Below are 26,866 nucleotides of genomic sequence, written 5' to 3'. Positions count from 1 at the left end.
GCGGGTTCCCGTTGGTTGAAGTTCTCAAGAAAGCATGCACTGTGCATTTTGCAGAAGCGGCCGGCAGGTGCCACGAAGGATGCTGATGATCATCAGTCCAGGGGTGACAGTGTTGACGAGCAGATAAAGAAACTGCAGGACGAAAAGCAGAAGCTCCAGGAACGAGTGAAGGAACTTGCCAGTAGTGGTCAGTACCACTGTGTGAGAGCTGCATTGACAACGCGAAGCAACAAGCTTTAGGCTGTCATTAAATGTACCTAGGTTGAGGTGATTGATGAAAATGGGAGTACGTAAAAAAAAGTTATATGAAGTGCAGAGCACTTTAGGGGCCTGCCTTGCTGTCGTAGCTCGCTCGCTGGATCCAAGTAGAACCAAACGGCGTTCTGTCATAGTGGCTGTTGTCGCGGCATCCCACAGAGGCTTCCAAAGCCAAACAGTTTATATAGTCATAAGCGTTCGAAACTCTTTAACTGCTGGCGCAAAAAAACTGCAGGTGCATTTGAGGCAAAATATACGTAATTAATCACTAGCGCCCGCATTCATTTTGTTAGGAACACTCGTTAGGTTGGTTTTTACGATAGTACATGAAAAAAAGTGGCAGTGCAACGCCGGCGCGTGTGGAAGGAAAAGCAAGCCAAAAAGAACAGGACTCTCGCTGGTGGAGTTTCAGGCAGAGGGTGCGCGAGCACTGCAAAGGCGGGAAATTTAAATTGCATTGGGGGGTAGCAGTGAGCGAATTACGGCGCTACAGCCCATTTTGGCGAATCAACGCTCTGCACTTCTGACAGCTTTCGCATTGAGTGGAACGGCTTTAATTTTTTGAGAAAAGAAATACCAAGGAAGCAAATGGTAGCGAGAGGGTTTGACAGAGTGAATTGACCGAAAACTACAACATGGAGGAGGCAAGTGCTGGGTGTGTCCCTTTATATTTTTCAACTGGTGTCTCCATAGTGAGATTTGCTATCGTCATTTGTTCAAGCCCCACCACTATTGATCTTTTTTGTTGTTGTTGCTCTTCAACACAAATCTATTCCTTGATATGCATATTTGAAGTGAGGAAATAGTTTTTATTGCCGTTTCTTTGCTGTCGTCTCCTTCAGCATCTGCCCAGAACTTGTGTTCATGGGACTGGGTATTTATTTACTACCCACTGCAAACGTTCAGTGCTTGCACCCCCAAGTGCTAGCTTACTTGGAGCAGTGTTACAAGATGCGCCACACACGGCATTTATTAATGACAAGCAACACAAAGGATGCAAGAAAAAGCATTTATCAAGTTTTTTCTCTGAACAGCTTTGTACTGAGCGACCTTCGTACTTGTTGAATTTAGTGGAAGAACTTAATGGGATGCATAGCGCAAAAAAGAAATGAAGGACGGAATGGATGCACACGGACAAAGCACTAACTCTCAACTAGTGGTTTATTCGAGCAAGCACATATTTATAACAACGGAGTACATAAGAAACGAGCAAACTAAGTGACACTAACCAAAAACAAGGAAAAACAAATTTTATATCCCACTACTCATTGTTATCGCCCCCTTCTCAAGCTATCTTAAGTATGATCAACCAACTAGCCCAACAACGTACCTTGTTAGTGGAAGAAATGTGTTGGCCCAGCTTACTAATTACAACTACCGACACGTAAGCATAATGATGCCACAGCTGTTAATTTTTACCATTAGCAGTGGGTTCTGTCCTGTTCTTACTGAAAGTAGGTGACCTGTAAATGCAATGTGAACATGCAAGCCCGACACTCCACACCACGTACTGTGGTGCCATTTGAATGCTTTCAGAGCGGCAACTTCTCCTCGAGATACAAGGCCTCCTTGCCAAAGACAGAGGACAGTCCAGTTCCTCGGACAGCAGTGCGGAACTGCGGGCTTTACAGCGCGAGCGGGACCACTACAAGAATGAGCTGATGCAGCTGCACCAGACACTCAAGTCTGGCAACCTGCGTCCCAAGCCTGTCCCAGCAGCTGGCAGCGACGGGGCAAGCCAGACCGATTCCATTTCCAAGGTCAGTCCACGTTAGCAGTCCATCTCGCACTTGGTGGAAGGTGTTTGAGGAAGATAGCAGCTACGTGTCTCAAGTACACAGCAATGGACAGTTCCACTCATTGTACCTCTACTGGCGCAAGCGCTACCCACACTTACTAATTTGCCGCCAAGTCATGAGAGTGGATGGCAACAGCATTAATTCATGTTTGTTCTGTTAACTAATACTATAGCACTACTCTACCAACCTGTGGACCGATGGTGTAGCAAGCAAGCATTGTATCTTGGGAACAGTTCAACGTTCCAGTGGGCAATGTTTACCTTTCTTATGCATAGGGCCACCAAGGCAAATGATGTTAGCAGAATAAAGAAGGAGTTTGTCAAGTGGATGGCATTGCTCATGTAGTCATTTCCGAAGAGCCTTTTTATGAGCTCCTTTTCCTTTCACTCATCTTGTATTGTAGTTTAAGAAACGTAATCACATTAGTCATTCCTTTTTTTTGTGTACTTATGGAAATTGGATCGTGTGTAAGCAAGCCTTCACATGCGTTGCAGACAACGCCGCAAGCGGCAAGCAGCCAGCCTTCAGCGGAAGACGAGCACCTGCTGAGTCGACTGGAGCTGCTCCAGAGGGAAGTGGACAAACTAACCGCCACCGTGGAGAACCTGTCGAGGCAGCGTGAACAGTTGCTTGCCGAGAGAGAGGAGCAGGGACGTCACATTGCAACTCTCACCGAAAGGCTTCGAGAAAAGGTTCCTCTCCTTGAGCATTCTTGTTGGGCTCGGCTACTTTTTCTACGCCTTCATATATTGCTGCCCTGGCTCTCTTGCCAGCATTCGAGTTTTCCCATTGTTGTGTTAATATGCAGAAAAAACTGATGCTGTCTGCAAAATGCAATTTCACAAGAAGTGCAAAGCCTTTCTTTTTTTTCTTTAACCCCCGAAAGCTGTCTTGATAGATGCTTTCAACGTGAGACGACAAAATCCCATCCTTCCTAACTGCTGACAGCTATGCTGATATGTCCACGAAGAAGGGCACCTGTTGCAGCTTTGCTGTGAAAAATCTGCTTTAGTTTTAGTTAGTGTACAGTAGTGAATTAGTGACGCTCGTCGACCTGGATGCCCTTGTGCCATAAACACTAAATCATCTGAACAATGGCTTTGTGGCAGGGTGAGCACACAGCTCATTGCATGCACTGTTTTGGATCCAGTGCTTTTCGGTGACATTTTCACGGAGAAACATTAAAAAGCTGGCTGGCTGTGGTAAAGCTTTTGCTTCACAAGCTTTAGCATGACAGTAAGAGGATCAAGTGCTAATTAGAAGCACACTTACCTCTGGACTCTCTCTCTTTTTTTTTTTTATCAGTACATTTTTAATATTTGAAGTGATTACAAAAAAGCGCACTTTAAAAATATTCAAATAATAGTGCTATATCTTTGCTTTACAGTTATGAATGCTGTGCTTGCAGTAGATAAATTTTGGATGTTGCATTGAAGAACTTGGTACCGAGTAGACATCACCCCAGTAGTCACTTTTAGGCGTGTCAATTTTAAAGGGGTCCTTAAAGGCATTTTGAGCACACTAAATGAACAAGCACAATCATTGCGTTGAGTGGTCAGCGTCATCTGTGCCAAGTATAACTTTTTTACGTGCAGCGGAAAGCTCACACTTTCGTTGCAAATTTTGTCACCGCGTTCCCACCCTTTCCTGCGTGTTTTAGGGGTCTGCCATTCAACCGCATGTACATCATCGATTCTCCCATGTGTGTCATGAAGCAGAAATCCTGCTATAGGACGGCTTTTTCTCACACTTCCAGTGAAGACAAGCGTCGTCTGCTCAGCGTTGGTGGATTGCCACAGCACCTTTGGTTAATTAGCGCTTCCTGCAGCACACTTAACACTATTGTGTTCGTCCATATTTATCTTTCTTACTCTATTACCATGATTCTTGTTAAAGCACGTTGTGTGGAAGAACACGACAATGATACGACGGCGACGCCGACTTCTGAGTTGGCAGACCACTTTGTCAAATGTTGTCGCCGCGTATGCATGGTGACTCTGACACGGTTGTTCTCTTTTCGCATGATCCTTCGGCATGCTGTGGAAGCGTAAAAGTCCCACCCCGTCCCTTCCGCCGGCTTTTCCAGCCGTGAGTGGAGTGCAGGATTCATAAGCAGAATGACTTAAAAAAAACGGCGCATACAGAACGCAGAAAGTCAGAAGTCCCCACCCCAAAGCGACGCTGCGGCGCCGAATATCGCAGTAGCAGGCGACGCCCACAACCAGATATTCTTGCAGACGTCACTGAGAAGCAAGGCATCATGGGCAGTGACGCCCGCACGGTGTGAGGAGATGGACGAAACGAGGGAGAATAGTGGCACGGGCAAAAATGCCATGTTTTGAATTGCAATAACTCCACTAATACTCCTCCTTGCTTCAACAGAATTCTCGAAGGAGATGATTTCTAGAACATTGATTTACCTGAGAACGTTACACCCATGTGTTGGGTGTAAAGCCAAAAGCCAAAAAACCACAGACCCCTTTAAGAACTGCTCTAACCTTGCTTTTCTTTTGGCTTGTTCCAGGACAAGGATGCTAAGACTGCCCACTTCACATGCAGGGCTACAGAGTCCCACGCTGAGTATGTGAACACTTATCGTTTATTGTAACCTAAGTATGCAGCTGCACACACAAAAAAAATGTTCACTGTGTCTTTAAAATTTTAGTGCCAACTGCCTTGCATTGTGGGCACACAACAAACAGATGAAGGAAACAAAGTAAAAAAAACTGCGAAAAAGTTAGATAAATTATGTGATTTCCTGCTTTTTGAAAATATGTGCTGTAAAAATTCATTACAAGAGACACTGTTAGAAAAGCCATTTGGTTATAAGAGACATTTGAATGAAAACGGCCCGGTTAGTTTTCTTATGTTCGCCATGTTAGCAACATCGCATACAAGAGAGCTTCGCTACAAGAGGCATGTATCCCATGTCCCTTGAGTGTCTGTTATAACAAGGTATTACAGTATATTTGCTTTCAACCTTTTCTCAACCAATAAGGATTATAAACTTGTAGAGCACTACACTGTACACACAGGGGAAAAAAAAAACTGAAAGATTTGTTGTCCTGACCAACAGTAATGTGCGTCTTTGTTGAGTGACCTGAGAGTTACAAGTGCTTGAAGTTGTGTCCAGAGCTCAGAGGAAAATCATTTGAGGAATCCTTCACAAGTGTTTGCAATGTAAGTGACAGGTGTGGGCTTTGCAGGGAGGCTAATGGCAGTATTCTGAGTCTGTCCTCCAGTTCATGTGTTTCCCCAACTCAGCTGAGTGGAGGGTACCGTAACGCCTTTACAGTTGAGAATAGCTTTCAAGAATCTTCTCAACTGGAGGCTCGAGTGGAGAACAGACCCAGAATACGACCAATAGCATAGCGTACGTGCTACTGCATTTAAAACTGCCCCAGCAGGGAGTGCCGTGACTTTATTTTCTCCTATTGGTTCTCCATGCTTTCAGCCGACTGCAGGACAGCCTTCAAAGCAAGGAGGGTGAAGCGGCCCGGCTAGCCCGCCGAGTGCAGGAGCTGGAAACTGACGCGGCCTCAGCGGCCGAGTCACACTCTCGCCTCCTGCAGGAGAACCAGAGGCTGCATGAAAACCTCACCCTGGTTGCCAAGGAGCACAAGGTACAACCTGCTGGATGGGTGGCCAGAGTTTTGGGTAGACAATCCTGTGCCAGTGGGGCACAGTTAAAAAGCAGCATCCACAAACAGGGAAACGAATTCAGCGCAATCACCAGTGGCTTCACAAGCTAAACCTTATCTCATCACATCTGGGTCCAACGTGTGGCCTATGCCCGATGTGTGGCCTACCAGGTGACACTGGACATTTTTTCGTGTACTGCCGAGAGCGCGTGGCGGAACAGTCAGTTTTGTTTAAAAGAAAAGCTGCCCCGCATTCCTTTATGGAGGACGTCATATTCCTTTATAGACACTGCATTACAAGAAGAAAAACATTTTGCACCTAGTCTCCTCCAGTTTTTGAAGAGAGAGAGAGAATAAACTTTATTTAATGAGAGGAGTCAAGCGGGCGGTTTCCTCAGTTCAGGACCCCGTTGGAGCGTCCAGCCGCCTCAGCCCGGTGGATCAGCCGAAGCTGCTCTTCGAGGCTAGAGCTGGCCAGCACTTCCTCCCACTGCTCAATCGAGGGATTAGATATCGGGGAAAGTGAGGGGTTAAGCTGGCACTCCCACACCATGTGATACAAGGTGCAGGGCGCGTTGCAGAATTGGCACTTTGAGTAGTATATCCCATGCATGTGTTTAAAAATTGCTGATTGGGCAGAGAGATTGCGCACACATTTTGCAAGACTAGGTCTGCCTCTTAGCTAATGACAACAACAATCACAAGATAGAGAGAGTGGCTCAAATTTTTTCACTTAACCTATCTGCACCTTTGGTGCTGTGAGCCTTTATGGGCCAAATTTGCTCAGCATTGTGGATGCTCAGTTTTGAAGGTCACGTAGGAGACACTGCAAGGTCACAGCAAGGTCGCAGGTTCACCAACTGACCGTTAACAGATGATGAGAAAGATGCAAAAATTTGCTGGAATCGGAATGTCCCAGCTAATTCCGGTATGTGGCATTGTGTGTGGGATATGGCATATCGCACATGATGCAAGCCACGAGAGACTGAAAAACATGCCCTAGCACTCAGCATGGGTGTTGAGCGTGTCAGCACAATAAAAAATAGCGTAGGTATATGCAACAGAAAGCCATTGAAGATAAGTCTTACTGCATCTTTACTGCAATATTAAAGAAGCTGTATTGTGCCAGTTGAATCTCTCTTCATTAGCTACCCACCTGCGTCTGTCACTGACATCAGTTCAGTTTGTAGCAATGGTTCTCTGCTTTGCTACACCTCTATGAATTGGGCACGTCAGCGGCAGTACAGGTGCAATGTGGCCTCATAGACTGGAGACGCAGGTCTTCTTTTCGTATGTCTACTTGTAAGTTTGGTGAACAACATTGTGCCAAAATGCACTGCACATTATCTTGCCATTGCTGGTTTTGTGGTCTTTGCCATTGTGTGATGTGTAATGTTGTTATTAATAAAAATATGAGAGTACCCTGAGGGGTAACTGGCTACAGCTTCTCCAGTACTGCAAATGTCTAGGAAAGTGACTGTGTAATTGAGAAGGCTCTCATTAGTGTGTACTTATTTTCCCACCTTTCTCTGCAGAGTATGGCCGCTGATCTAGAGAATGCTGTGCAAGGAAGGAAGGACCTGGAACTTCAGATACAGGAGTATGTAACCAAGGTTGCCAAAATAGAAGAACTGCTTCGTGCAAGGGTGAGCATGAGCAGGCCTCTTATTTTCACAGTCAGTACTGTTTGGGCTGTTTGTTAATAAAGGGGCCATGCAGACAAAATACAAGTTTGTTTTATTTAAAACATTAGGTGTTTTACAGTGCTTCCAGCGCTTGTCCGGCAGCAAACGATGCTTTATTCACCGAGAAATTACACAATTTAAGCCAAAGTTTCAGTTCTCCCGTTAAGTGTTGTGTTTCGTGACGTCAGTGATGATGTATCCAGGGCAGGTATTTGAAACGAATGTTCAGTATGTCGACTAGGGCTGCCTCGGATGACAAAACGTCTTCCGTTGCTTCGATTACCGTTCGTTCTCTACATGGCGCCACTATACTGCTCAGGGCCACTGTCCGCCTTCGCTTCGTTTTTTAACAGCTTTGAACCTGGCTTATTTTGTTACGGTTGAATGTAATCATTTCGTGAAACATTGGGTATGCTCGTCGAACCGGGCCACTTAAGACAATGTCGCTTATGCCAATTGGCCAGTGTTGTGCGAGACAACCCCAAAGCGCCATACTTCTGTTGCGATACAGGGTGTTACGACGATAATTTAACAACTTAAAAAGTTTTTTTCTGAGTGAGCTGCTGCTCAGTTGGTGCTCAAACTTCACATGAAGGTCGCATTTTGTGGTATATTTTTTGTTTGACACCAGGAACAACGACGGTACTTACCTGTTTATTCGGAAAATAAATAAAAACGATTTTCGCCTATGAGAAAATGACGGCCGAGTTAGATGTGCGAGCCAGTGCAAGCTGATCTTGAAACGACAGCGCCACCTGTGGTATGCAAAGCGAAGCGGACGGATGGGGCTTCATGGTAGGAAGGAGCCATAGAGTTTCTTAGTAAGTATACTAGAGAGGAAATTGCGCCTCGTAAGCCATGTCGTCGTGGGGGTTCATGGGAAGGCCCCCCTTTTTGGCTTGGGCTTGGCATGACAATTGGATTCTTAGGCGATTTTTGGGATTTGCTTTCTTCACTATGCATTAACACGTTTACGAGCTACAAGGAAGCCGAAATCCTCCCGTTTCTGTGGTAGCCGTGTTCAGTGAAACAGCAGGCAATGCGTGATCGCACCTGACGTTGCTCATGCCGCAGATGAAGGACGTATGACTGAGCGGGTAATATGCCGCCACGAAATTTGTAGCCTACGAAAAGAAAAAACAAAAACGTACTTCGACGAAGACAAGATACGGCAGATACGGGCACTTGGATGCGTCCTATCTTGTCATCGTCCACAACTGTTTAACGCCACGTTTTCTTTTTTCTTGTTTTACTAGCTGGCGGTCGGAGCACCAGTTCACCACGAAAGCAACGTTTTCATAGGCACGCTCAAAAAACTTTCGAAACTCTTCAAACAACTTATTATTTGAAATAATGGTAAAATTAATAAAATCACAGTCTCTAATGAGTTACCCCCCAAATATTAACATTGTTCGTAACTACAACCTTGGCCTGCGGAATAGCAGGCACAACCTTTCCGGCAAAAATACGCTTTACTTCCTTTTTCCTTAGTTTTAAAACAGCCTGTTTTTATTTTCCACTTACATAATTGCACACTATTCGTCGTGCGTTTGTGGCACTTTGTTTAAATTTGTGGTCACTAAAACGTTTCAATCCAAGCCAATGATGAAACTGAGGCGAGCGCGATGTATAATGGCGGTCCATGACGACACAGACTACCTTGATGTGAGCCGCATAGACGCTAGTGCCTGATTCCTCTCTAGTGTAGACTGTAAGAAACTCTATGGGAAGGAGCCACATTAGGTAGCAGACGATCAGAAAATCTTTCTTCCCTATAGTTTACAATGATCACAAATAGTTGCATAACAGCTGATACCAATCATAATAAAATATCTCCACAGTTCATCATTGCCAATAAACGTTGGATTTGTTTCCTCACCTGCTTTCACATTTTATGATCGTCTGCTACCTCATTTGAGTCCTTCCTACTGTGGGAGGAGCCAAATGAAATATCAGACGATCAGAAAGCCTGCTTTCACATTTTTTGATTGTCTGCTACCCCATTTGGCTCCATCCTGCCGTGGGAGGAGCATGAATCCCCATCGTCCCTATCACTCTGCATACCCCAGATGGCGCCGTCATTCCAAGATCAGCTTGCACTGCCTCCCACGTCCAAATCGGCCGCCATTTTCCCATAGGCAAAAATATTTTTTGTTTATTTTCAAAATAAACGGGTAAGTACCGCCGTTTTTCCCAGTTTCAAACATAATAGTAGACCACAAAATGCAACTTTCGTGTGAAGTTTGAGCGCGAATTAAGCAGCGGTTCGCTCAGGAAAAAAAATTTAAAGTGCTCCAATTATTGTCTTAAAGGAGTTCTGACACCAAATTTTGACACCTAAAAAATGATATCATTGGCTTCAGTAGTTTGTACAGATGCCTCACAGAAATTTTTGCAGCGATCCGAGGCCGGAATCACATCTAAAATCGATTTTGATTGCCCAGGCCGCGAGCTTTCACAAATCGGCAGCACTAGCGAAATCGCTTTCGGCGTGACGAAACATCGGCCTGCGTGTCTGGCCGGTTCAGGGTGACGTCATATAGTCGTTTTTCGGAACCGGAAACGATATCCTGCGCTGCTGTTGTCGGTGGTATTCGTTTGGGCAGGAGACGTGGGTGTAAGCTGTGTGAGCAATGCTTGTAAACTTTGCGCACTTTTTGTGTTCGACGTCTTTGCTGTTCAGTTCGTGGCCGGCGCATGGTGTTGCCTCGCACTGGAGCCGAAAACTGCGCGGTGCGCGATGTCGACACGCGTCGCCGAGCTCGCCCAAATTGTGTTATGGCAAGCTTGCGGAATGCGAAGTACTGCTCGTGGAAGCCTCTCCGAGCAAATCGACGACGACGCCAAGATGCATTATTTTCCACGCACCGCTAAACGTGGAAAATACTGCTCGTGGAAGCCTCTCCGAGCAAATCGACGACGACGCCAAGATGCATTATTTTCCACGCGACGACATGCACCGCTAAACGTGGACTGAGTTCGTGCGCGGCGGCCGCCGCAAGAACTGTCGCCCAAGCCAGCGGGCTCAGCGTTGCTCGGTTCAGCTGTGGTGTTGGGAACTTTAGGCTTAGTATCGTGGCGAATATTTGATCGCCGGTATCTGTACAACTGCGAATGGCCATCCCTTACACAACTTTTCACCACACTATCATCCCCTTTTTCGCATATAGAGCTTTATTTTGGCGATAATTCCCATTTCAGCGATTGGTGATCAAGACATCTGTCGTGGCCTGTTTTGATTCTAGCGCGCAGGTGGCGGCATCTTTCGGCCGCTTGCCACACCGCGGTGCCGGCAGTGCTGGGTCGGAGCGCTGAACCTCCGCTGCCGGTCAGCGTAGGCTCACCATCGCGGCATATATCTGAACGCCGCTTTTAAATTCAGCGCTGATAACAACCCCTAACACAATTTTGAACCACACTAACATCTTTCTCGCATGTAGAGCTTCTTTTTCACGATCAGATTGATTATAAGAGTGGCGACAAGCTGTTGCTATCACAGTCTGCGCCGGTTCGAGCCGCAGTGATATTAAAAAACGGACAACGGCGAAGACATCGCCGGCCTAATCGCCTGGCCAAATAAAGTTGTTCTGTCTGTCGGGTGGCAGCGACTCATCCGAGTCTGGCGATTCAGACATGTCGACTGCGCGGGCGAGTGCGGACCATGTGCAATCGTAGCAGACGATGCGACGAACGTCCCTGACGTCACGGGTGAGACCGTGACGTAAGGCTGGGCCGCTTGCAGGCTGGCCTTCGAACGGCCATTTTCTCGCGCGGCGACCGAATTTGAAACTGGTTGCAATAAACGTGCTATAATTTATTCTATGCTGGCGGCTGGCGGCTTTCGGTTCGATTTTCGTAATTACTGGGTATTCTTTACAGCATAAAACCTGAAAGCGAGAAATTTCGTGTCAGTACTCCTTTAAGTATACAGCAAAACCTTGTTACAAGAGACACTGTTACAAGAGACACCTGGTTATAAGAGACATTTGAATGAAAACGGTTTGGTTGGTTTTCCTACGTTCGCCATATTAGCAACATTGTATACAAGATACCTTGGTTACAAGAGACATGATTCCTGGGTCCCTTGAGTGTCTCTTGGAATGAGATTTTACTGTAACAAGCATAATGCGTGCAGTACACACTGGTGCTTCTGTGTTTGTGTGTGTGTTTGTAGCTTGCATTGTTTATTCCACCATTCTTACTGCTATAAAAATAATATGCATTAAATTTATGCACGAATAGCTTGTCCTGCAAGCTTATAAACTTTGCCTAACTTGGGTCGCATGGCCATTCTTTTCTTTTCCTAATAATGTAGCTTATTTTAGTGAAGTTTGCTAGAAAAGTAGTGTCGGTGATATTTTGACAAGGCAATCTTTCGAATGAGCCAAATTTGCATTTTGTCTTCACAACCCCTTTAAAAAGGGACACTGCAGTGAGTTGTAAACATTGCCTAATTACTTCACCAGATTAAACATTAGAATGTGTAGGCTATATTCTGTGTTCTTCCAAATGATTTATGTGCATTTTTGGTGAGAAAAGTGCATTTAAAAGGGCCGTTTCCCTCACACCAACCTCCCTTCTGATTTGCATACGTGAGCTACAACGCCATGCTGCCAAGCCCACAATGCTTAATTCCGTGGGTTTTCAGCATGTTTAACCTTTGCAACCTGTCTATGAACAAACAAAAAGCTAAGTTTAACTGTGAAATAGTTCAAACCAAAACGGAAGACTGAGATAACAGGAAAATACAAGCCACCATGGTGTCATTACAGTACTAGTTGCTGTAGCAACTGTAATCTGTGCACGGTGTTTTCTCTTCTGCTGCCCTTAACAAATAAACTAATGCGCTAGACTTCAATGAGCAGTGAAATAATCTATTATGTGTTTTAAACTTTACAATGCAGTGACAAAGTAGGCTTCAAGTAATTCACTTTAGTGTCCCTTTAAAAGGTTTGGCTAAAGGTGTGCAAGCACTGAAATAGTTATTTAAGTACACAGGCTTGCTTTACACTTCATCTATAATGCGACAATAATGGTTTAAGGTGCGATGTCCCGGACTGGACTGCTTAATATCTGAACATATTAAAATATGATATGTATAGCAGGATAGAGCTTTCATAAAACGCGGAAGGTGAAGAAGCAAAAAGGATTCTGCATTCTGGTCGAGAGTGACGGCTACTGAACAAGTATCGATTGGAGAAGACATTGGTCTAGTGTAATAGCATTGTGCCAAGGCCGGGGTAGCAATTTTAAAATTGTTACTGGCACCTAGAAGCCAGCTTTCTTCACTTCATTTATATAGGGGGCATGTACACAAACTTGTGAAGTACATCCCGACACGGTGTGAGTTCAAAGACAGCATCTGTTCCTACTTCACCGTAGGACCAAGAGAGAGAGGACCTCCTAGACCAGTACCGGTCCCTCATATCGGCCAACGCCGATCTCCGAGCTCGGACGGAGCAGAGCCAACAGAACCAGGCCGACAACGAGACCACTTTGAACAGCCTCCGCCAACAACTGGCCAAGGTGGGATGCTACACACGCTACCCAAAACTTCGTAACTGGAACTTTGACAGCCTCGGTGCCGGGGTAGCTGCATTTATGGTGCATGGTGTCATCGTCATCATTAGCAGCGAAGTCGACTTATGACTCGGTTGATAGTCGCTGGAAAAACATGCCCCCTATATATATATATATATATATATATATATATATATATATATATATATGGCAATTTTTTGACTTTCCAAACTGCACCCTCGCCTTATAATCGTGACCGGCTTATAATGCTTATAATCAATTAAATACGGTATTTCTGTCAACAAAAACGTTAGCTTATGCTGAGTTCTTCACCACTCTTGTGTGGTTGTCCCTCACTATTTTTTAATGCATTGTTGCCAGGCACGTTCCTCCTACCCAGGAATTCATTGTTGCAATGCTGAACATCACCTGAACATCATCGCGGGAAAACAGAAGTTTTCTAGGATTAATCGCAGTAGTATCACTTTCAATAGTGCTTCGCCTTTTTTGCAAGCCTGAGGTCACTGCAAATGGCACACCGTTTTGTTCCCCCCCCCCCCCCCACCCCGTGCAGCACATGAGTGCAGCGAGGGAACAGGAGCAAAAAGTGGACACACTGAGGGCGACACTGGTGGAGCTGCAAGAGTCGCTCCAGCACAGCGCTGCAGAAGGGAGTCGCCTCAAGGAGGAACTGCAGAGGAGCTTCGAGTCACGCACCAAGCTCATCCAGCAGCTCGAGTCGCTCCAAGACCAGCTGGCCAAGGAGCAGGGGGTTAACCACCAGGTGAGAAGAAATACCCGGGTGCGAAAGTTTTACCTGCACATGACTATCGCTGCCAAAATTTCCCCCTTTCAGTGAATTTATAACGTTGCAATATCGCCTGGTAACCATCAGCGTAATCACTCAGTAAAAGAACTGTTCCCTGGCAGCCTGAGAGGTGTGGTGTCGCACATCAGAAATGGTGGGTCATCCGTTACTGTTGTTGAGGTGACAGGAAGGCTAAGCATTGTGGCCGGTCAATGTGAACTGAGAAAATAGGTTACAGGTGGATTAACGGGGCTGGGTCTATATTTTGCAGATATTAGTATCTTCATGACAACAGATTTCAGCTTTTTTGTGCTGCCTGAAAAATGGGGTGCATGCTAAAAATTTCAAATTTTGAGCTTGTAATGCTGCTTATTTTGAAAAGCGGCAGTCTGGGCCCTGGGCACCAGCCTAAAAGTAAGGAGTGCTATCCTTAGCCACAAAAACGTGCAATCATGAGCGTTTCTCACTGTTTGGTTAGTGCATGCATGAATGAGCCCTGGCATTCTCTGTGGCAGGCCTCTGGGCGCCTGAGGCAGCTGGAAGACGACCTGTCGCTGGCTCGTAACGAGGCCGCCGCAGCTCGTTCAGACGCCACTAGCCTGGAGAGCCTGCTGGCTGCTTCGCGAGAGCAGCGTTGCCAGACGGACACTGCCCTCCAAAGGCTATCCGCCGACCTGGAGAAAATGAGGCAGGAGCTACAAGCGGGAGCTGTGGACAGGTAGGGGTGCCTCTCGGCATAATGGGCTTTCTAGTCGGGACAAAAAGTACCGTATTTATTCGAATATAAGGCAAGGTTTTTTTTTCCAAAATCCACTAATTTTTCCAAAATTAGTTGATTCAAAACTTGGCAATGAATGCGTTTTGTAACGTCGCAGGTGCTAAGCAAGGCAGTGTTTAAGTTTCACAGCCACAAGTGGGATAAATTTCCCCTTAAATCCAGGTCACAAAGAAATTAATAGCTGCCTTGACACCCCCCTCAATCTTTTAAGTACTGCAGCCACGCTAAACACAGCCATTTGGCTTTCTAGTTCCTTTTTTTCTCCCCCGGCTCTTGCCCTCCTTTTTTACACAGAAGAGCGCGGTTTCCCGAACTGAGGACACCACCCACGTTTTTTCATTTTCCTTTTTTGCTCAATAAGACGCTTTGCTTCCTCCTTGACCGGTGGCTGGAATTCACTCGAACTGTTGGCAAGATCTTCTGTAGAAGTTGCCATTTACCCACTATAGAGGGGAAACAGACAGAAAGAAAGCATGGGTCTGCATGGAGTGCAATCTAGAGGTTTAATCTTAAATGATAAGGTTGTGCTTTGCCACGCAACAGTGAAAATGAACAGTACTGGTATCTGTAGCATGACTTTACAGTGTTTTAAAAGGTTTGAACCCTTATTTAGGCTGTTAATATTACATTTACGACGAGAGCAGGCCATTGCCAGCCACAGGTGCACAGACTCATTCATGCGAAAAAGTTTACACAGAATGCAATTTTACGTTATGAGCTACAGTCTCCCATATTTAGTGAAGGAACAAAAGCAGAGTATCTATGTATGTATGTATGTATGTATGTATGTATGTATGTATGTATATTACCATATAATCACCAAAAAACAATTTGAACTCGCAGATAACAGTCGAGTTCCCTCTGGTTGTGGTTTTTCATGCACCTCACAACAGCAGCGCGTGACAGTGCACATCAGAAACTGCATACATGACATGCTCAACAATTGTGAACTTACCAAATTCAAACTGGTCACCAGCCTAGCATTACAGCGCTAATAAAAAGCCACAGGTACTCGGACAAAGCAGCTGTGGCTGTTACAATGAGATACAGGGATGCGAATGGGAGACAGAAAACCCGCGCACACATGAAAAAAACAAGCAGGCCTTAATTGAAGTGGTTTATCTCGCATCAGCGAAATAACAGCTTGCAGTGCAGCATACTCGCAGTGCAGCATACTCACTAGGCAAAGTACAAACCATGGTCCTCGTGTGCACGTCAACAGGTGACACAAAAAATGGGCTTCACAACGAATACTCCACTGCGCACATCAGTGTCCACAGCTGATCATGCGGTGACAGGCTCGCAACTGCGAGTTGGAGCACCTGTTGAAAAACTAGGAACACATTTGGGCGAATAAAGGCACTGGCAGCAATTCGGGAGGAAAAGGGAGTAACTCGGATAGAATACGCACTGTGCAAGCACAGGCCTCCAACTGCAAATTCTACCTGCCCTTTCTTCCGCTAGAAAAAAAAAAAAAAAAAACACCCTGCTGTTGCGTTCCCTGCTACTCAAAGGTGGCCACACTTGCTGGGCGGTCAAGATCAGTGGTCTATCATCAACTAATAGGAACGCACACGAGAAAGTGGGTGCGAACATAGCTTTTTAAGTGCAGAGCACTTTAGGGGCTCTGCTGGAATCGGGCGGTGCTGCAGGATAACGGACTCAAGCAGAGCCCGGCGTTCCGTCGTTGGACGTCCTGCAGAAACTTTGAAAACCAAGCGATTTAAATAGTCATAACCGTTTGAAACTCGTGAAACGCTGGTGCTTGTCATACATCTCCTCATTGTTTAACGCAAAAAAAAAATCTGCAGGTACAGTTGACGCAAAATATACATAATTAACCGGCAGCACCCGCGTTCATTTAGTTAGGATCGCTCGTTGGGTTGGATTTTGCGATATGTAGTAAGCGAAAAAAAAAGTGGCAGCACAACTCCAGCACGTGCGGGAGGAAAAGCAAGCACAAAAAGAACAGAACTCCTGCTGGCGCAGTTTCAGGCAGGGGGTGCGCAATGGAAATTTGAATTGCTTTGGGTGGTAGCAGTGAGCGGATAACGGGGCTACAGCCCATTATGGTGAATCACTTTCTCTGCACTTCTGTCGGCTTTGACGTTGAGAAAAACAGCTTTAATTTTTTTCTTTACTCTCTCTCTCTCTCTCAAATGACAGAAGGTGAAGAAAGAGGGGCAGGGATGAAGCACAGAAGCGGTGTTGGCATTTGCCAGCCACAGTGGCTGCCATACACCCGCATAAAAGCTTCTTTTACTACCTGCAGCTTCCTGCACGCATGGCCAATTGAAGTATCTTGCGGCACCATACCTTGGCCGTGTTTAGCAACCTCCTGCACATAATCATTTACAGTGGCAGGAGACCACGTTCTCGCTCCAACTGGTACCCATTGTGCACAGATGCGAAGGTTGTCCTTTCTTGCACGAGTCGAAGGCATTATTAAGCATACGTAATTACATAACACAGTGTTGGATCCTTCGCGGTATGTTTCTGTTTGTTTTCTCTATCTCTCTGCGAGAGGCAGCCCTACCCACAAGAGATAGCACTGAATAATGTTTCACAGCCGAAAAATGCCATCAGAAGCTAAATGACAGAGACAGCACTTTCCGACTGGCTTCTTTCTGCCTCATGCTTGGCGCGAGGCCAGGCATTCCTCCCAACATTTATTAGCTTTGAAATATGATGGATGCACCTTACATGCTTAAAAATACTGGCAGCTCCAAGAAGAAAGAAAGTGAGGGCAGATAGCTGGACCATGCTCGAGAGGATAGATTGAGATCACCCTTTGCGCTACAAATACAAAAACTTCCTTTGCAGGGCCGCACAAAATGAGGAGAACAATTTCCTCCGAGGCAAACTCGCGGAGTTCCAACAAACAGTGGAGCAACTCAAGCAGCAGGTGGTCAACGAGCAGTACGAGAGGTACGAGACTTGCAGTGTTAAGTGCCTAGGCTTTTTCGAGCAAATACAACTGTCACACAACGCGGCATTGTGAGAAAGAAATTCAGAAGCCAAATCCACACAACTACCTGCTGTAAAGAATGTCCTGTGGGCTTGGTTGCCATCTTGTCTGGCGTGGGGTCTTCATAGCGCGATTGGCAGTTCACAGTTCATTGGTGGACTAGGCAGTGGTCGTCGGCGATTACAGTAGTAGTGCAAGACTGGTTGAACACGTTACTCATACTTTGAGAGTAGTGTTGGCCTTTCATTTTGGTTTGCAGCATGCTTTCATTGTTCGAGCCACAGTATTCTAAAATTTGAGCTTAATGTTATAAACTGAGCTGGAGGCGGTTTTGCTGCTAAAGAAATTTTTAAAATTATTTTTGCAAATTGCACATGGCACCTGTTTTTGTAATGTTTTGTGTGCCACGCCACAGCTGTGCCACAAAATACGTGAAGACTGCTTTTATGTGCACTGCATGATGAAATATGGACTGATATTTTTGTTTTTGCAAAGACAAGAATGATGTAGAAACAAATCAGTGCTGCAGTTTTGATTTTGATATTAAGATTGCACTATTACATAAACTTAGACTTCAACTTATCTGTGCCATGAAAAAAAAAAGTTTTTTTTCTCTACGGAAACTGTTAAATTTGAATGAAAAACAATACATAAAGCTGGATTTAAATTAATAGCCTTTTTTTTCTAAAACAGGTTTCAGAAGGACATTTAAAGTTTGAACACAACCTTTTTGCAAACACTGAAGCAGAACTTGTGGAGCTGTATTTCATGTTCGCATTTCAATAATTTCCACTGTTTTAACAAGTCCTAGTTTCAAGTCTTTCTGAAAAAATTCTTTAAACTACAGCCAGTGGAAAAGCCTTTCATGGGTGGATTTTTTTTTTTTTTTGTAAGGTACACTATTTTCACAACCATTTATTTGAAAAGAAAAAAAAAAAGTAATTGCAGAGGACAACTGATCGATTGTTGACAATTTTCTGGGCCCTTTTCTACTCGGCTTATCTGTCTTGTCTGAAATAAGCTCCGACATCATCACAAGACTCGAGATGCTTGGGATCATCTGACAAATTAAGACTGAATAAAAATTAATTGCGAGATTGGCGGCATTTGGGAGCATGCCCAACGATTATGGTGTCGCAAACATACCATGGAAAAGGGTAAAGGAAAACATGCATTCCTTTGCGACACACTTCACAAAGCACTTTTCCTTTGCATTTCTTTACCCATCTGGTGTCGGCATCATCTTGCTCAGACTTTCTTATCTACTGCTTCGTCTATCTCGTGTTATAATTTCGTGCAAGCTGTAGATTGCCAGTGAAATGACTCGCCCAAAATCCAGTCAGCGCATCTGAACGTCTTATTTTCCTGCAGAGAGAAGTGCAGGGAGGAAATGAGACGGTTGCAACAACAGCAGTCGGCCAACGGCCTACGTGGGAAGCTCACCCTGCATGGCTTCACGGGTTCCCTGCAGACAAGACTCAACTTCAGCCCAGAAAACGGAACCACGCCTCCACAGTGACGTGTTGTAGCTTCGCTGTATGCAAGTTACATCTCCGATCAGAACATGCACCGCTTGTGCTCTTTATGACTGAACTGTGGCGTGACAAGCAATCATTTGCGCACTTTTGTAACCCCATTATTCGTTTTTACGACGACGCTTTCTAAGGTCGCACATAGTCGGAAAAATAGGATTTATTTCATCATGTATAGTCTCGCCTTTGTGTGCGATGCAAAGTACTGTGTGACATTTTGTACGGCTGTATCACTGTTTTCATGTACTTTGCACATTTCAGGTCAGAGAATCACAAAGTAAAGCGAAAAAGAGAACAAATGCACAATTCTAAATTACAGAAGAAAAAGCATATTTTGTGAAACACAAATAAGTCTCAAATAATGGCCAAGCATGGAACAGGAGCATCAAGACACTGCATTCCAGTTAAGTGGTACTGTCAGCATACAACATATACAGGCATGAAAATGCGAACCCAAACAACCTCCGCAGTATTTCTTGGGGAAGGGTGCATAAAGAAAAAAAAGGGCAGTGGGAAATCTCTGAAATAAACAAATTTGGTTTAAGTAATACAGCAGTGTTGGGCTGTAGAAAAACAAAAAGTTCCCAGGTTTGTAGAAGCTGCACAATGGCATGACTCAAAGATAGGTGTGGTGCTTATGAACTCTTATTAGACAATGCTTTATTTGGTTCAAGTGGGGAAAGAAAAAAATCAAAGCTTGTCTTGGTTCACATATTCATGGCATTTTTGATGTCCAGTGCAAAGATCTTGCCCAGCTGTTTGGCTAGCTGCATTATAAAAGTCAATGCTTTAGGTTTGCTTGTTTAACTTGAGTATTTTCATGCACCAAAATAGCTGTAGGTACAATAATGCCTCATTCTGCATGTCAAATTATGTTGTCTGCATTCGTGTCGTACACAGAAAACTCTGCTACAACAGAAAAGTGCTATAACATACCAATGCTGCAAAACTTTGTTCCTTTCTCATGTGCAATATCCTCAATTCGCGATATCTGCTACTTTCCAACGAATATTTCATCACTGCCAACAATAAACCAGCATCACCACACAGGTTGGAATGTAAGGTGGTAAAGTGGAGAGAATACACCTTTCACACAATTTGCTTCTCATGGCTGAACAAACTAGACTTCCAGTAGCAGTACCTTATGCATTACATATTCCATTTTGTGTTTACTTTGAGCCAAAATGCGTGTTTCCGTACTTGTACAAATATTCTCAACCATCTTGTTTTCAGCAGTACAATTTGATGTTGGAAACTTTGGGCCACCCTCTTTCTTCACCAGACACTTAAGTCCATACTAGTGGGTCACTGAGCAATGCAGGGTCATGCTGAAGTCTAAGCATGCTTGAGTGAACTTTCATGAAATTAGCAACAACTTTAATACACCTCGTTTAAAACAAGAGGCACAGCTTTTCAGAGAAAAGAAAAAGACTGGCTGAGAAGCATATCAGAAATAATGCGACCTAAAAAATGGAGCCGTTTCAAAATAAGAAAAAAAAAAAGTACCATCGAGCTTTGCTCAGTTTATATAACACATATTGCAGAACAGTTATTAAACAGCATAAATTTGTCGTATAAACAGTATTTACATGAGTCCCTCGATGCAGTCTCAATAAATACAAGTACGAATGTGGAAGCTCTCTTGCAAAGGCGCTCGCGAAGCTGCCGCAGACGTAGTGCAGCTAAGATGAGTAAACATCACAGGCAAAAATGGAAGCTCAATTCGTTGCTACACTTCGATGCTGCAGCAGCACTTTGTGACCCATCGTACTCGGACCACACAGAGCTCAGGACGGATTGGTGAAGAGCAGTTCGACGGCAAAGTCAGCGTCGTACACCTTCCACGTCTTCTGCTTGTGCGGATTGTCAAGGACGTCCCTTGGCAAGTACAGCCTGGTAGGTAGAAGGAGGGAAGGGGGGGGGGAACAAAGGCAGTCAGCACAAAATGAGATAAGATTAGGAGTAAAGGGGCGGGTAAAGTGCATTGATTTGATTGATTGTGGGGTTTAACGCGCCGACGCAACGCAGGCGATGAGGCGCGCCGTAGTGGAGGGCTCCGGATTAATTTTGACCACCCGGGGATCTTTAACGTGCGCCGAAATCTCGTACACACGGGAGTTTTTGCTTTTCGCCTCCATCAGAAAAGCGGCCGCCGCGCGGGTAAAGTGCAAGGTAAAGATTGATAAACATCTCATTGGAATTGCGTATGCCTTATCTCTGGCAGAGATAAGGAGTATGCAATTTGCTTTTAATGAATGGCTTTGATAAAGGATTGCCTTTTACTTTTTTTGTGTGCAAACTTGGCTACCTAATCACTACTTCAAGTGAAAGCCTTTAATAGCCAGGAAATGGAGAATACGTTCTGCTACCTTGATAGCCTGAAGTGGGGACGACACGTGCTTGAGCCGCGCTCATCTGAAATTCGATGCAGTGTCGCCAAATGGAAATTGCATATTGTGCTTGATTATGCCATAATACAAGAATATTTCGCACGATTAAAAAATAACTGGCAGTTCAATAAAAACCAGATTTCATTCCACATTATCACTACGTAAAACTGCATCGCATGTCAGGTCCCTACTGAAAAAATTTCTAGGTTTTACCAACCAAGCCCCAATTTTATTGAGTTGTCAGTAGCTAGGCTTCGAAGATGATTTAAATTGGTCTCCATGGCTCATTTTTATTCCAAATTTAAAAGACCAGATTTTCAGTCTCCATAGTTTCATATGAGGAAATGGGAAAAGAGAGTACACAATCATGAGTACAGAATCGTGGGTGTAAAAGTCTTATGGATACTTAGCACGAATACTTGTCACTTACCTGTTATTTTTGACGAAGCTTGTGTGGAACCAGAAGTAAAATGGACAGTCTTCGTACCCCTTTGGCACGGAAGACTATGGGCAACAACAAGTTAGGGCGAGAGCACATTTTTTTTTATTCTAAACAAATCACTTGAGGTAATTCAGGGTCACACTTACACTCTGGCAGGCGAATTTAAATTTCACATCTCCCTTGACAACCGGAAAGTTGATCGGTACCACTTCCAACACGTCAGCCTCGGGACGGTAGTGTGCCTACAAAATATGTGCAGAGCTTGCCTTTTCATGTAAAAATGACAAATAGCCACCAAGTGAAAGCTACTAAATAGAACAAAAATACAGCTCATACCACAGAAGACAAGCTGTCCAACGCAGCACTATATGCATATCGGCAAATGAATTTGCCAAAAAAATGCACACCTGACAGTTCATTTGGCGTCCAAAGTCCATATCGAACACCTTTGACTTGCCCTCGAAAACTTCGCACGAGAAGTCTGTCCCGGTGCCTTGTCCGACACCTAGGATAAAACGCATGCCGTTAACATTCGATAGTTTCAGGCACCGCACTAAGGTTTCGTTAATTTGCAGCACACCTGACAACTTGTAGATCCTCACTTCGGCGACTTTCAGTGGCACTTCATCAGGAACCTGTCCCCCGTGTTTGTCTTTCACTTCGTCAAAATATTCCACGTAGCGGCTCTACAGACACCAGAATGAGAGCAACATCACTTCACGATTCTAAGTTGCATGCAATTTCCATGCAAACCTACCTGGCTAGGGGTCTCGACTCCTTGGAACTTTGTTCCGACTGTCTTGTCAGTGCGAACATTGCCAAAGTACTCCAAGCTTGCCTTTTATGATACGGAAGAGAAGTTTAGAACACATCGTATGGAAGAACGCAGCTTCATGTGCACCTGAACGAGTTATCACCTCACCTGTGCGGACTCGAAGAGGCCGTTGTTTATAAGCAGCATGCAAATCATTGTCCCAGTCCTGCCCTTGCCTCCTTTGCAGTGCACAGCAACTATGTTTTCTGGGTCCTCGTCCAGGAATGCTTGCGCCTTTTTCACGAACTCTACCGCATCCCTGCCAATAAAGATAGTGGATAATTTGCCTTACTCTATCCACGCGATGTACATAGACGGGAAGAGTTTTCTAAATGTGCGCACCGGAGTAAAGGCACATTGTGGTCGTCAATTAGGTAGCGCTCGATGCATCCGTCGAAGTGGCTGTCGTCGTAGGTTCGCTCACCTGGAATTTAAGCAGTTTTCAAGTTTTGACAATGCAAGCGTTGGGGTGAACGCTTTGCTGCGCGGCATAAACGCTCGTGAAACCAACTTACTGCACATGTTGTAAATGCGGTAATGGTTTGCGTGTTTCGTTTTGAAAAATCGTTCCACTTCCTGCATGAAATGGGCACCCAACAAACATCACATAGGCGTATCGTTGTGTATGGTGTAGGCTACACTGTACAGGTACTACAGACCACGTACCTTGATTGGGTTTCGGTACCACGACATTTTTCCAGATGAGGGATAAGACATCGCAATTATTCTATCTAAAGGTGAAAAAAAAAAAAATGAAAAGGGAGTGGAATGATGCAAGATAAAATTTTGTACAATGCACGGCTGTAAATGAGCTTACCAGTCACGTAAACAAGATCAAGATCAAATCCGTCTTGTCTATACCGTCGTTTATTTTCAGACACCATTAGCCGAGCTCCTTTTGTCAGGTTTTTCTTCTCTGTGTAGAGCCGGAGGAGGCCAACGATACGAATTATTCGACCAATTACCAGTAGCCTGCGCAAAGAATGAAGAAAGAATCAAACAAACGCTTTAATCCTGTGTTTCGTACCGGGCAATTAATGGGGGAAACTCACTTGAAGTAACCGGAGATTTCGAAAGATGAGTATGCGACGGTTGCAACGAAGGATAGAGCGACAACACCGAAGTCCACAGCGTTGTACCAGTGCTTTAGGAACTCTGCGGTGCTGCACATTGAAGGTGCCAAATTGGCACGCGTTAATACTGCAAACCACAGCTCGTAGCATCACACCGCTCACAGTTTCTTACCCTAGAGCATACATTCGAAAACCGATGTCCAGGACGAAGAAACAAACGAAGCACAATGCCACAATGTCGTATGCTTTTTCAACATGTGCTGGTTTGTTTGGTTGGCTCAGGTCCGCTATTAGCACGCTGATATCGACAATAATGAGCGAAAAGCTGAACAGCCTGAAACAGAAGCAGGGTTATAGCACTGAAAAAGGAAACAGTTGTGCTTTCATGTAATTCTTACCTAAACCCGAGGTGTTCCACGAATCGTTTAACCATGGCATGCCTAGAAATTAAAAATGGGGTTGCCAGGGAATATTCGCGGCGTCACAATTTCATGGCCGCGAAAAATTGGGCAATAATTGACGCTTACCTCGTGACGCGCTCGCTGGGTTGATCAAACGCGCTTGTGTTCAGCTGGTGCCTTTTTTCTACCACCACGACTTCTGTTGAATCATCTTGGCCGGCCGTTCCGTTGCCGCTCGTCGCACCTATCTGCTCCATGCTCTCGTTCGCGAATTGCGTGTACTTCACCATCCTGGCAATAACCAATTCAGCGGTGTTAGACCCATGGCGACACAATCAACAGGTGTGCGAAATCAAGCTTCAACTACACGCGGTGCGATATTCGAGCGCAGGAAATTGTCTAGCAGCTCACGACTTCAGTCAAAGTCTTCAGCTGATACAGGGTTAATATGAAAGGTGCGCGGATGAGTCAATGTGATATGTTTAAACCATGAAACGCAACTTCAAATAAGATACGAGGCGTTGTTAAATTCTTGCTCCTACCGGCGCACTGCAAGCGGGCGGGGCGAAATCGATCTACTTCCGCTCTGACTGGAACTTAACGCACGTCAAAAGCATCCTAACTCATACTTTTTATTTTGTAAATAATATTATTTCACTCATACTTTTTATTTTGTAAATAATATTATTTCACTAGCATCAGTAAACGGATACGCTCCCATACGTTATGCGTGGTCGCGTAGCAAGATCCGCCCCCTTTCCCCGACAAACAAGTTCTCAAAAACGCGGAAACAGAAGAAACAACGAATGCAACTTACTTTTGGCCTTCGCCTCGCGCTTCGTGAGTAAAAATACCTTGCGTCTTTCGACCGAGAAAAGCGCTGGGGTGCGCACAAAAGAAGTTGGAAACTTTTGCAAAACTCAACACCCCTGCAGAAGCTCGGGTCCCATCGCAGGACGTTGCAGCGTTGCCGCACGCAGCCGGAGCGCACTCACGCTCTCTCTCATTTCTCTCTCCCGATTCCTTTCTTTCTCTGCGCATGTTTTTTGTTATCGTCAGTTCACGTGACGCAGATGACGTCGCCGAGGGAACGCGGGCATGCTGCGAGTGGACGTGACTAGTGGCGGTGGATTTAAAATTGGAAATATGCCAACAGCATTAATTGGTACCCCGTTGCAAGATGAAATATCTTTCTTGAACTCTTTCCTTTGGCAAACATGTATTGCGACGTATGGGGTACTCACGAACGCTGGAGGACACTCTACGAAGATGGAGAACTTACGTCACGAGCTCGAAAGTAAACTCAACGTGACAACATGCATTTCGAACACCATACAGGGAAAAGATCGTTCAGAGCCAAATATTCAGTCATAGTTTGGCAGTCGTCCGTATTCAAAGTTCACAAACGCAACGGCATATCCGGAACGACCAGTGATGGCCATTTCGAACAGATACCTATCTGCCTCAAGCAGCCCGACAGAGAGGCCGCCATAGTCCTTGCCAACCAATTGTTGAGTTTTTATTTATTTATTAGCCTCAAGGCTTACCCAGGCAACCACCGGACGTCCGTCGGCCGTCCATTCCGGCTATAGCGCACGTCCGTTTCAGAGCCGATGGGCATACCATGAACGTCCGTGGGACGTCCGGATAACACTTTCGAACATCCATTCGGACGTTCGAAATTTGAAGTATTTTGGTTTTTCAGTAAAAATTGACAGAACCACAACTATTTCATTAACGAGGCGCAAATGAAATGCACCGCACAACACCCAGGCACTTGCGGGAGGACAAGCATACACGAACACGGTAGGATTACTTCACACCTGGTGAGAGGTTCTCACATATACCATTCTCAAAAGAGGTGATCGTTGGAATCAATGATATGCTGTGTAGCAAGCTAGGCGCCTTGGTCAGGCTAACCTCGCCAGTATCATTAAAGACTATTCTCTCTCTCTCTCTCTCAATGATATGCTTCAAAAAAGTTAAAAAATTAAGCTTACTTTTAGTAATACAGAGGTGAAACTTGCAATATATAAGTCGGGGTACTGGTGTACAAAATATTTTTAATTGAAAAGAAGAGTAGCTTTCCTGTTTTAGATGCAAAGCATCTCTTAGTCAACCCTCCGTCGTCCGGCGTCCGCACCTCTCCTCCTCTCCACAACAGCTGTGATAACGCCGCTCTCTCTCCCCTCCTCCTCTCCTCACATCCGGTGGCTTACCAGCTAGGATGACCGAACGGCGCTATTGACAGATAGAATCGTAGGAGACAAAGGAATTTGGAGCAAAGAAGCGGTTAGGTCAACAAAGGATATGCGGTTGAACCTTGTTTGAGAGGTGCCCTTGCCCTGCAATGGAGATGAATAGGTTGTGATGATGGGGATGTATAATACACAGTTTAATCTCAAATTTTCAAGTCAATGCAAATGCTGAATCTTTAATCCAATTAATAAACTCGACACTGTGAATGCCTAATTTTTGCCCTGTATGTCTTGCCAACAGTTCCACTGCACACTCTGAAGCGTGAAAGTCTACTTGGGTTGCCCTTAGAGCTATCATATATAAAGGGGCCACGCAGACAAAACAGAAGTTTGGTTCATTCGAAAGATTACCTTGTTAGTCATACTGACACCATTCTTAACGTAAACATTCATTCAAATAAGGTATATTATTAGGAAAAAAAGGGAATGGCCACGCAACCCACTAGATCATTTCCTGCAACAGAACCTATGATGTCATACGCGCCAGCTCTGCGATTGG

At 44.9% G+C, this 26,866-nt stretch overlaps 2 protein-coding genes across 2 annotated transcripts in view; one reads left to right on the top strand and one right to left on the bottom strand.

Annotated features, from left to right (window-relative positions):
• The window catches only part of LOC144174485 (uncharacterized), a 27,782-nt gene extending 7,787 nt beyond the window's left edge, over nucleotides 1–19,995 (top strand). The window contains exons 8-18 of the mRNA XM_077703205.1: nucleotides 55–187; nucleotides 1,795–2,018; nucleotides 2,552–2,749; nucleotides 4,582–4,637; nucleotides 5,512–5,680; nucleotides 7,234–7,344; nucleotides 12,766–12,909; nucleotides 13,478–13,687; nucleotides 14,227–14,429; nucleotides 17,313–17,417; nucleotides 18,829–19,995. Of these exons, the coding sequence (XP_077559331.1) occupies nucleotides 55–187; nucleotides 1,795–2,018; nucleotides 2,552–2,749; nucleotides 4,582–4,637; nucleotides 5,512–5,680; nucleotides 7,234–7,344; nucleotides 12,766–12,909; nucleotides 13,478–13,687; nucleotides 14,227–14,429; nucleotides 17,313–17,417; nucleotides 18,829–18,976 (1,701 nt within the window). The 3' untranslated portion in view covers nucleotides 18,977–19,995. The remainder of the gene's footprint in view (nucleotides 1–54; nucleotides 188–1,794; nucleotides 2,019–2,551; nucleotides 2,750–4,581; nucleotides 4,638–5,511; nucleotides 5,681–7,233; nucleotides 7,345–12,765; nucleotides 12,910–13,477; nucleotides 13,688–14,226; nucleotides 14,430–17,312; nucleotides 17,418–18,828) is intronic.
• LOC144175229 (uncharacterized) overlaps nucleotides 19,132–26,866 on the bottom strand; it is a 21,473-nt gene continuing 13,738 nt past the window's right edge. The window contains exons 7-22 of the mRNA XM_077704334.1: nucleotides 24,927–25,253; nucleotides 24,236–24,400; nucleotides 24,107–24,148; nucleotides 23,881–24,042; nucleotides 23,688–23,798; nucleotides 23,453–23,607; nucleotides 23,302–23,366; nucleotides 23,151–23,211; nucleotides 22,978–23,059; nucleotides 22,744–22,894; nucleotides 22,579–22,659; nucleotides 22,402–22,507; nucleotides 22,229–22,326; nucleotides 21,968–22,063; nucleotides 21,810–21,883; nucleotides 19,132–20,882 (exon numbers count right to left, since the gene is read on the bottom strand). Of these exons, the coding sequence (XP_077560460.1) occupies nucleotides 20,777–20,882; nucleotides 21,810–21,883; nucleotides 21,968–22,063; nucleotides 22,229–22,326; nucleotides 22,402–22,507; nucleotides 22,579–22,659; nucleotides 22,744–22,894; nucleotides 22,978–23,059; nucleotides 23,151–23,211; nucleotides 23,302–23,366; nucleotides 23,453–23,607; nucleotides 23,688–23,798; nucleotides 23,881–24,042; nucleotides 24,107–24,148; nucleotides 24,236–24,400; nucleotides 24,927–25,253 (1,882 nt within the window). The 3' untranslated portion in view covers nucleotides 19,132–20,776. The remainder of the gene's footprint in view (nucleotides 20,883–21,809; nucleotides 21,884–21,967; nucleotides 22,064–22,228; nucleotides 22,327–22,401; nucleotides 22,508–22,578; nucleotides 22,660–22,743; nucleotides 22,895–22,977; nucleotides 23,060–23,150; nucleotides 23,212–23,301; nucleotides 23,367–23,452; nucleotides 23,608–23,687; nucleotides 23,799–23,880; nucleotides 24,043–24,106; nucleotides 24,149–24,235; nucleotides 24,401–24,926; nucleotides 25,254–26,866) is intronic.

Source organism: Haemaphysalis longicornis, unplaced genomic scaffold (genome assembly GCF_048455015.1).
Source record: "Haemaphysalis longicornis isolate Haplotype H1 unplaced genomic scaffold, Haemaphysalis longicornis Haplotype H1 scaffold_3, whole genome shotgun sequence".
Taxonomy (NCBI): domain Eukaryota; kingdom Metazoa; phylum Arthropoda; class Arachnida; order Ixodida; family Ixodidae; genus Haemaphysalis; species Haemaphysalis longicornis.
The sequence above is the reverse complement of the archived record's forward strand: the minus strand, read 5'-3'. Positions and strand labels throughout refer to the sequence as shown.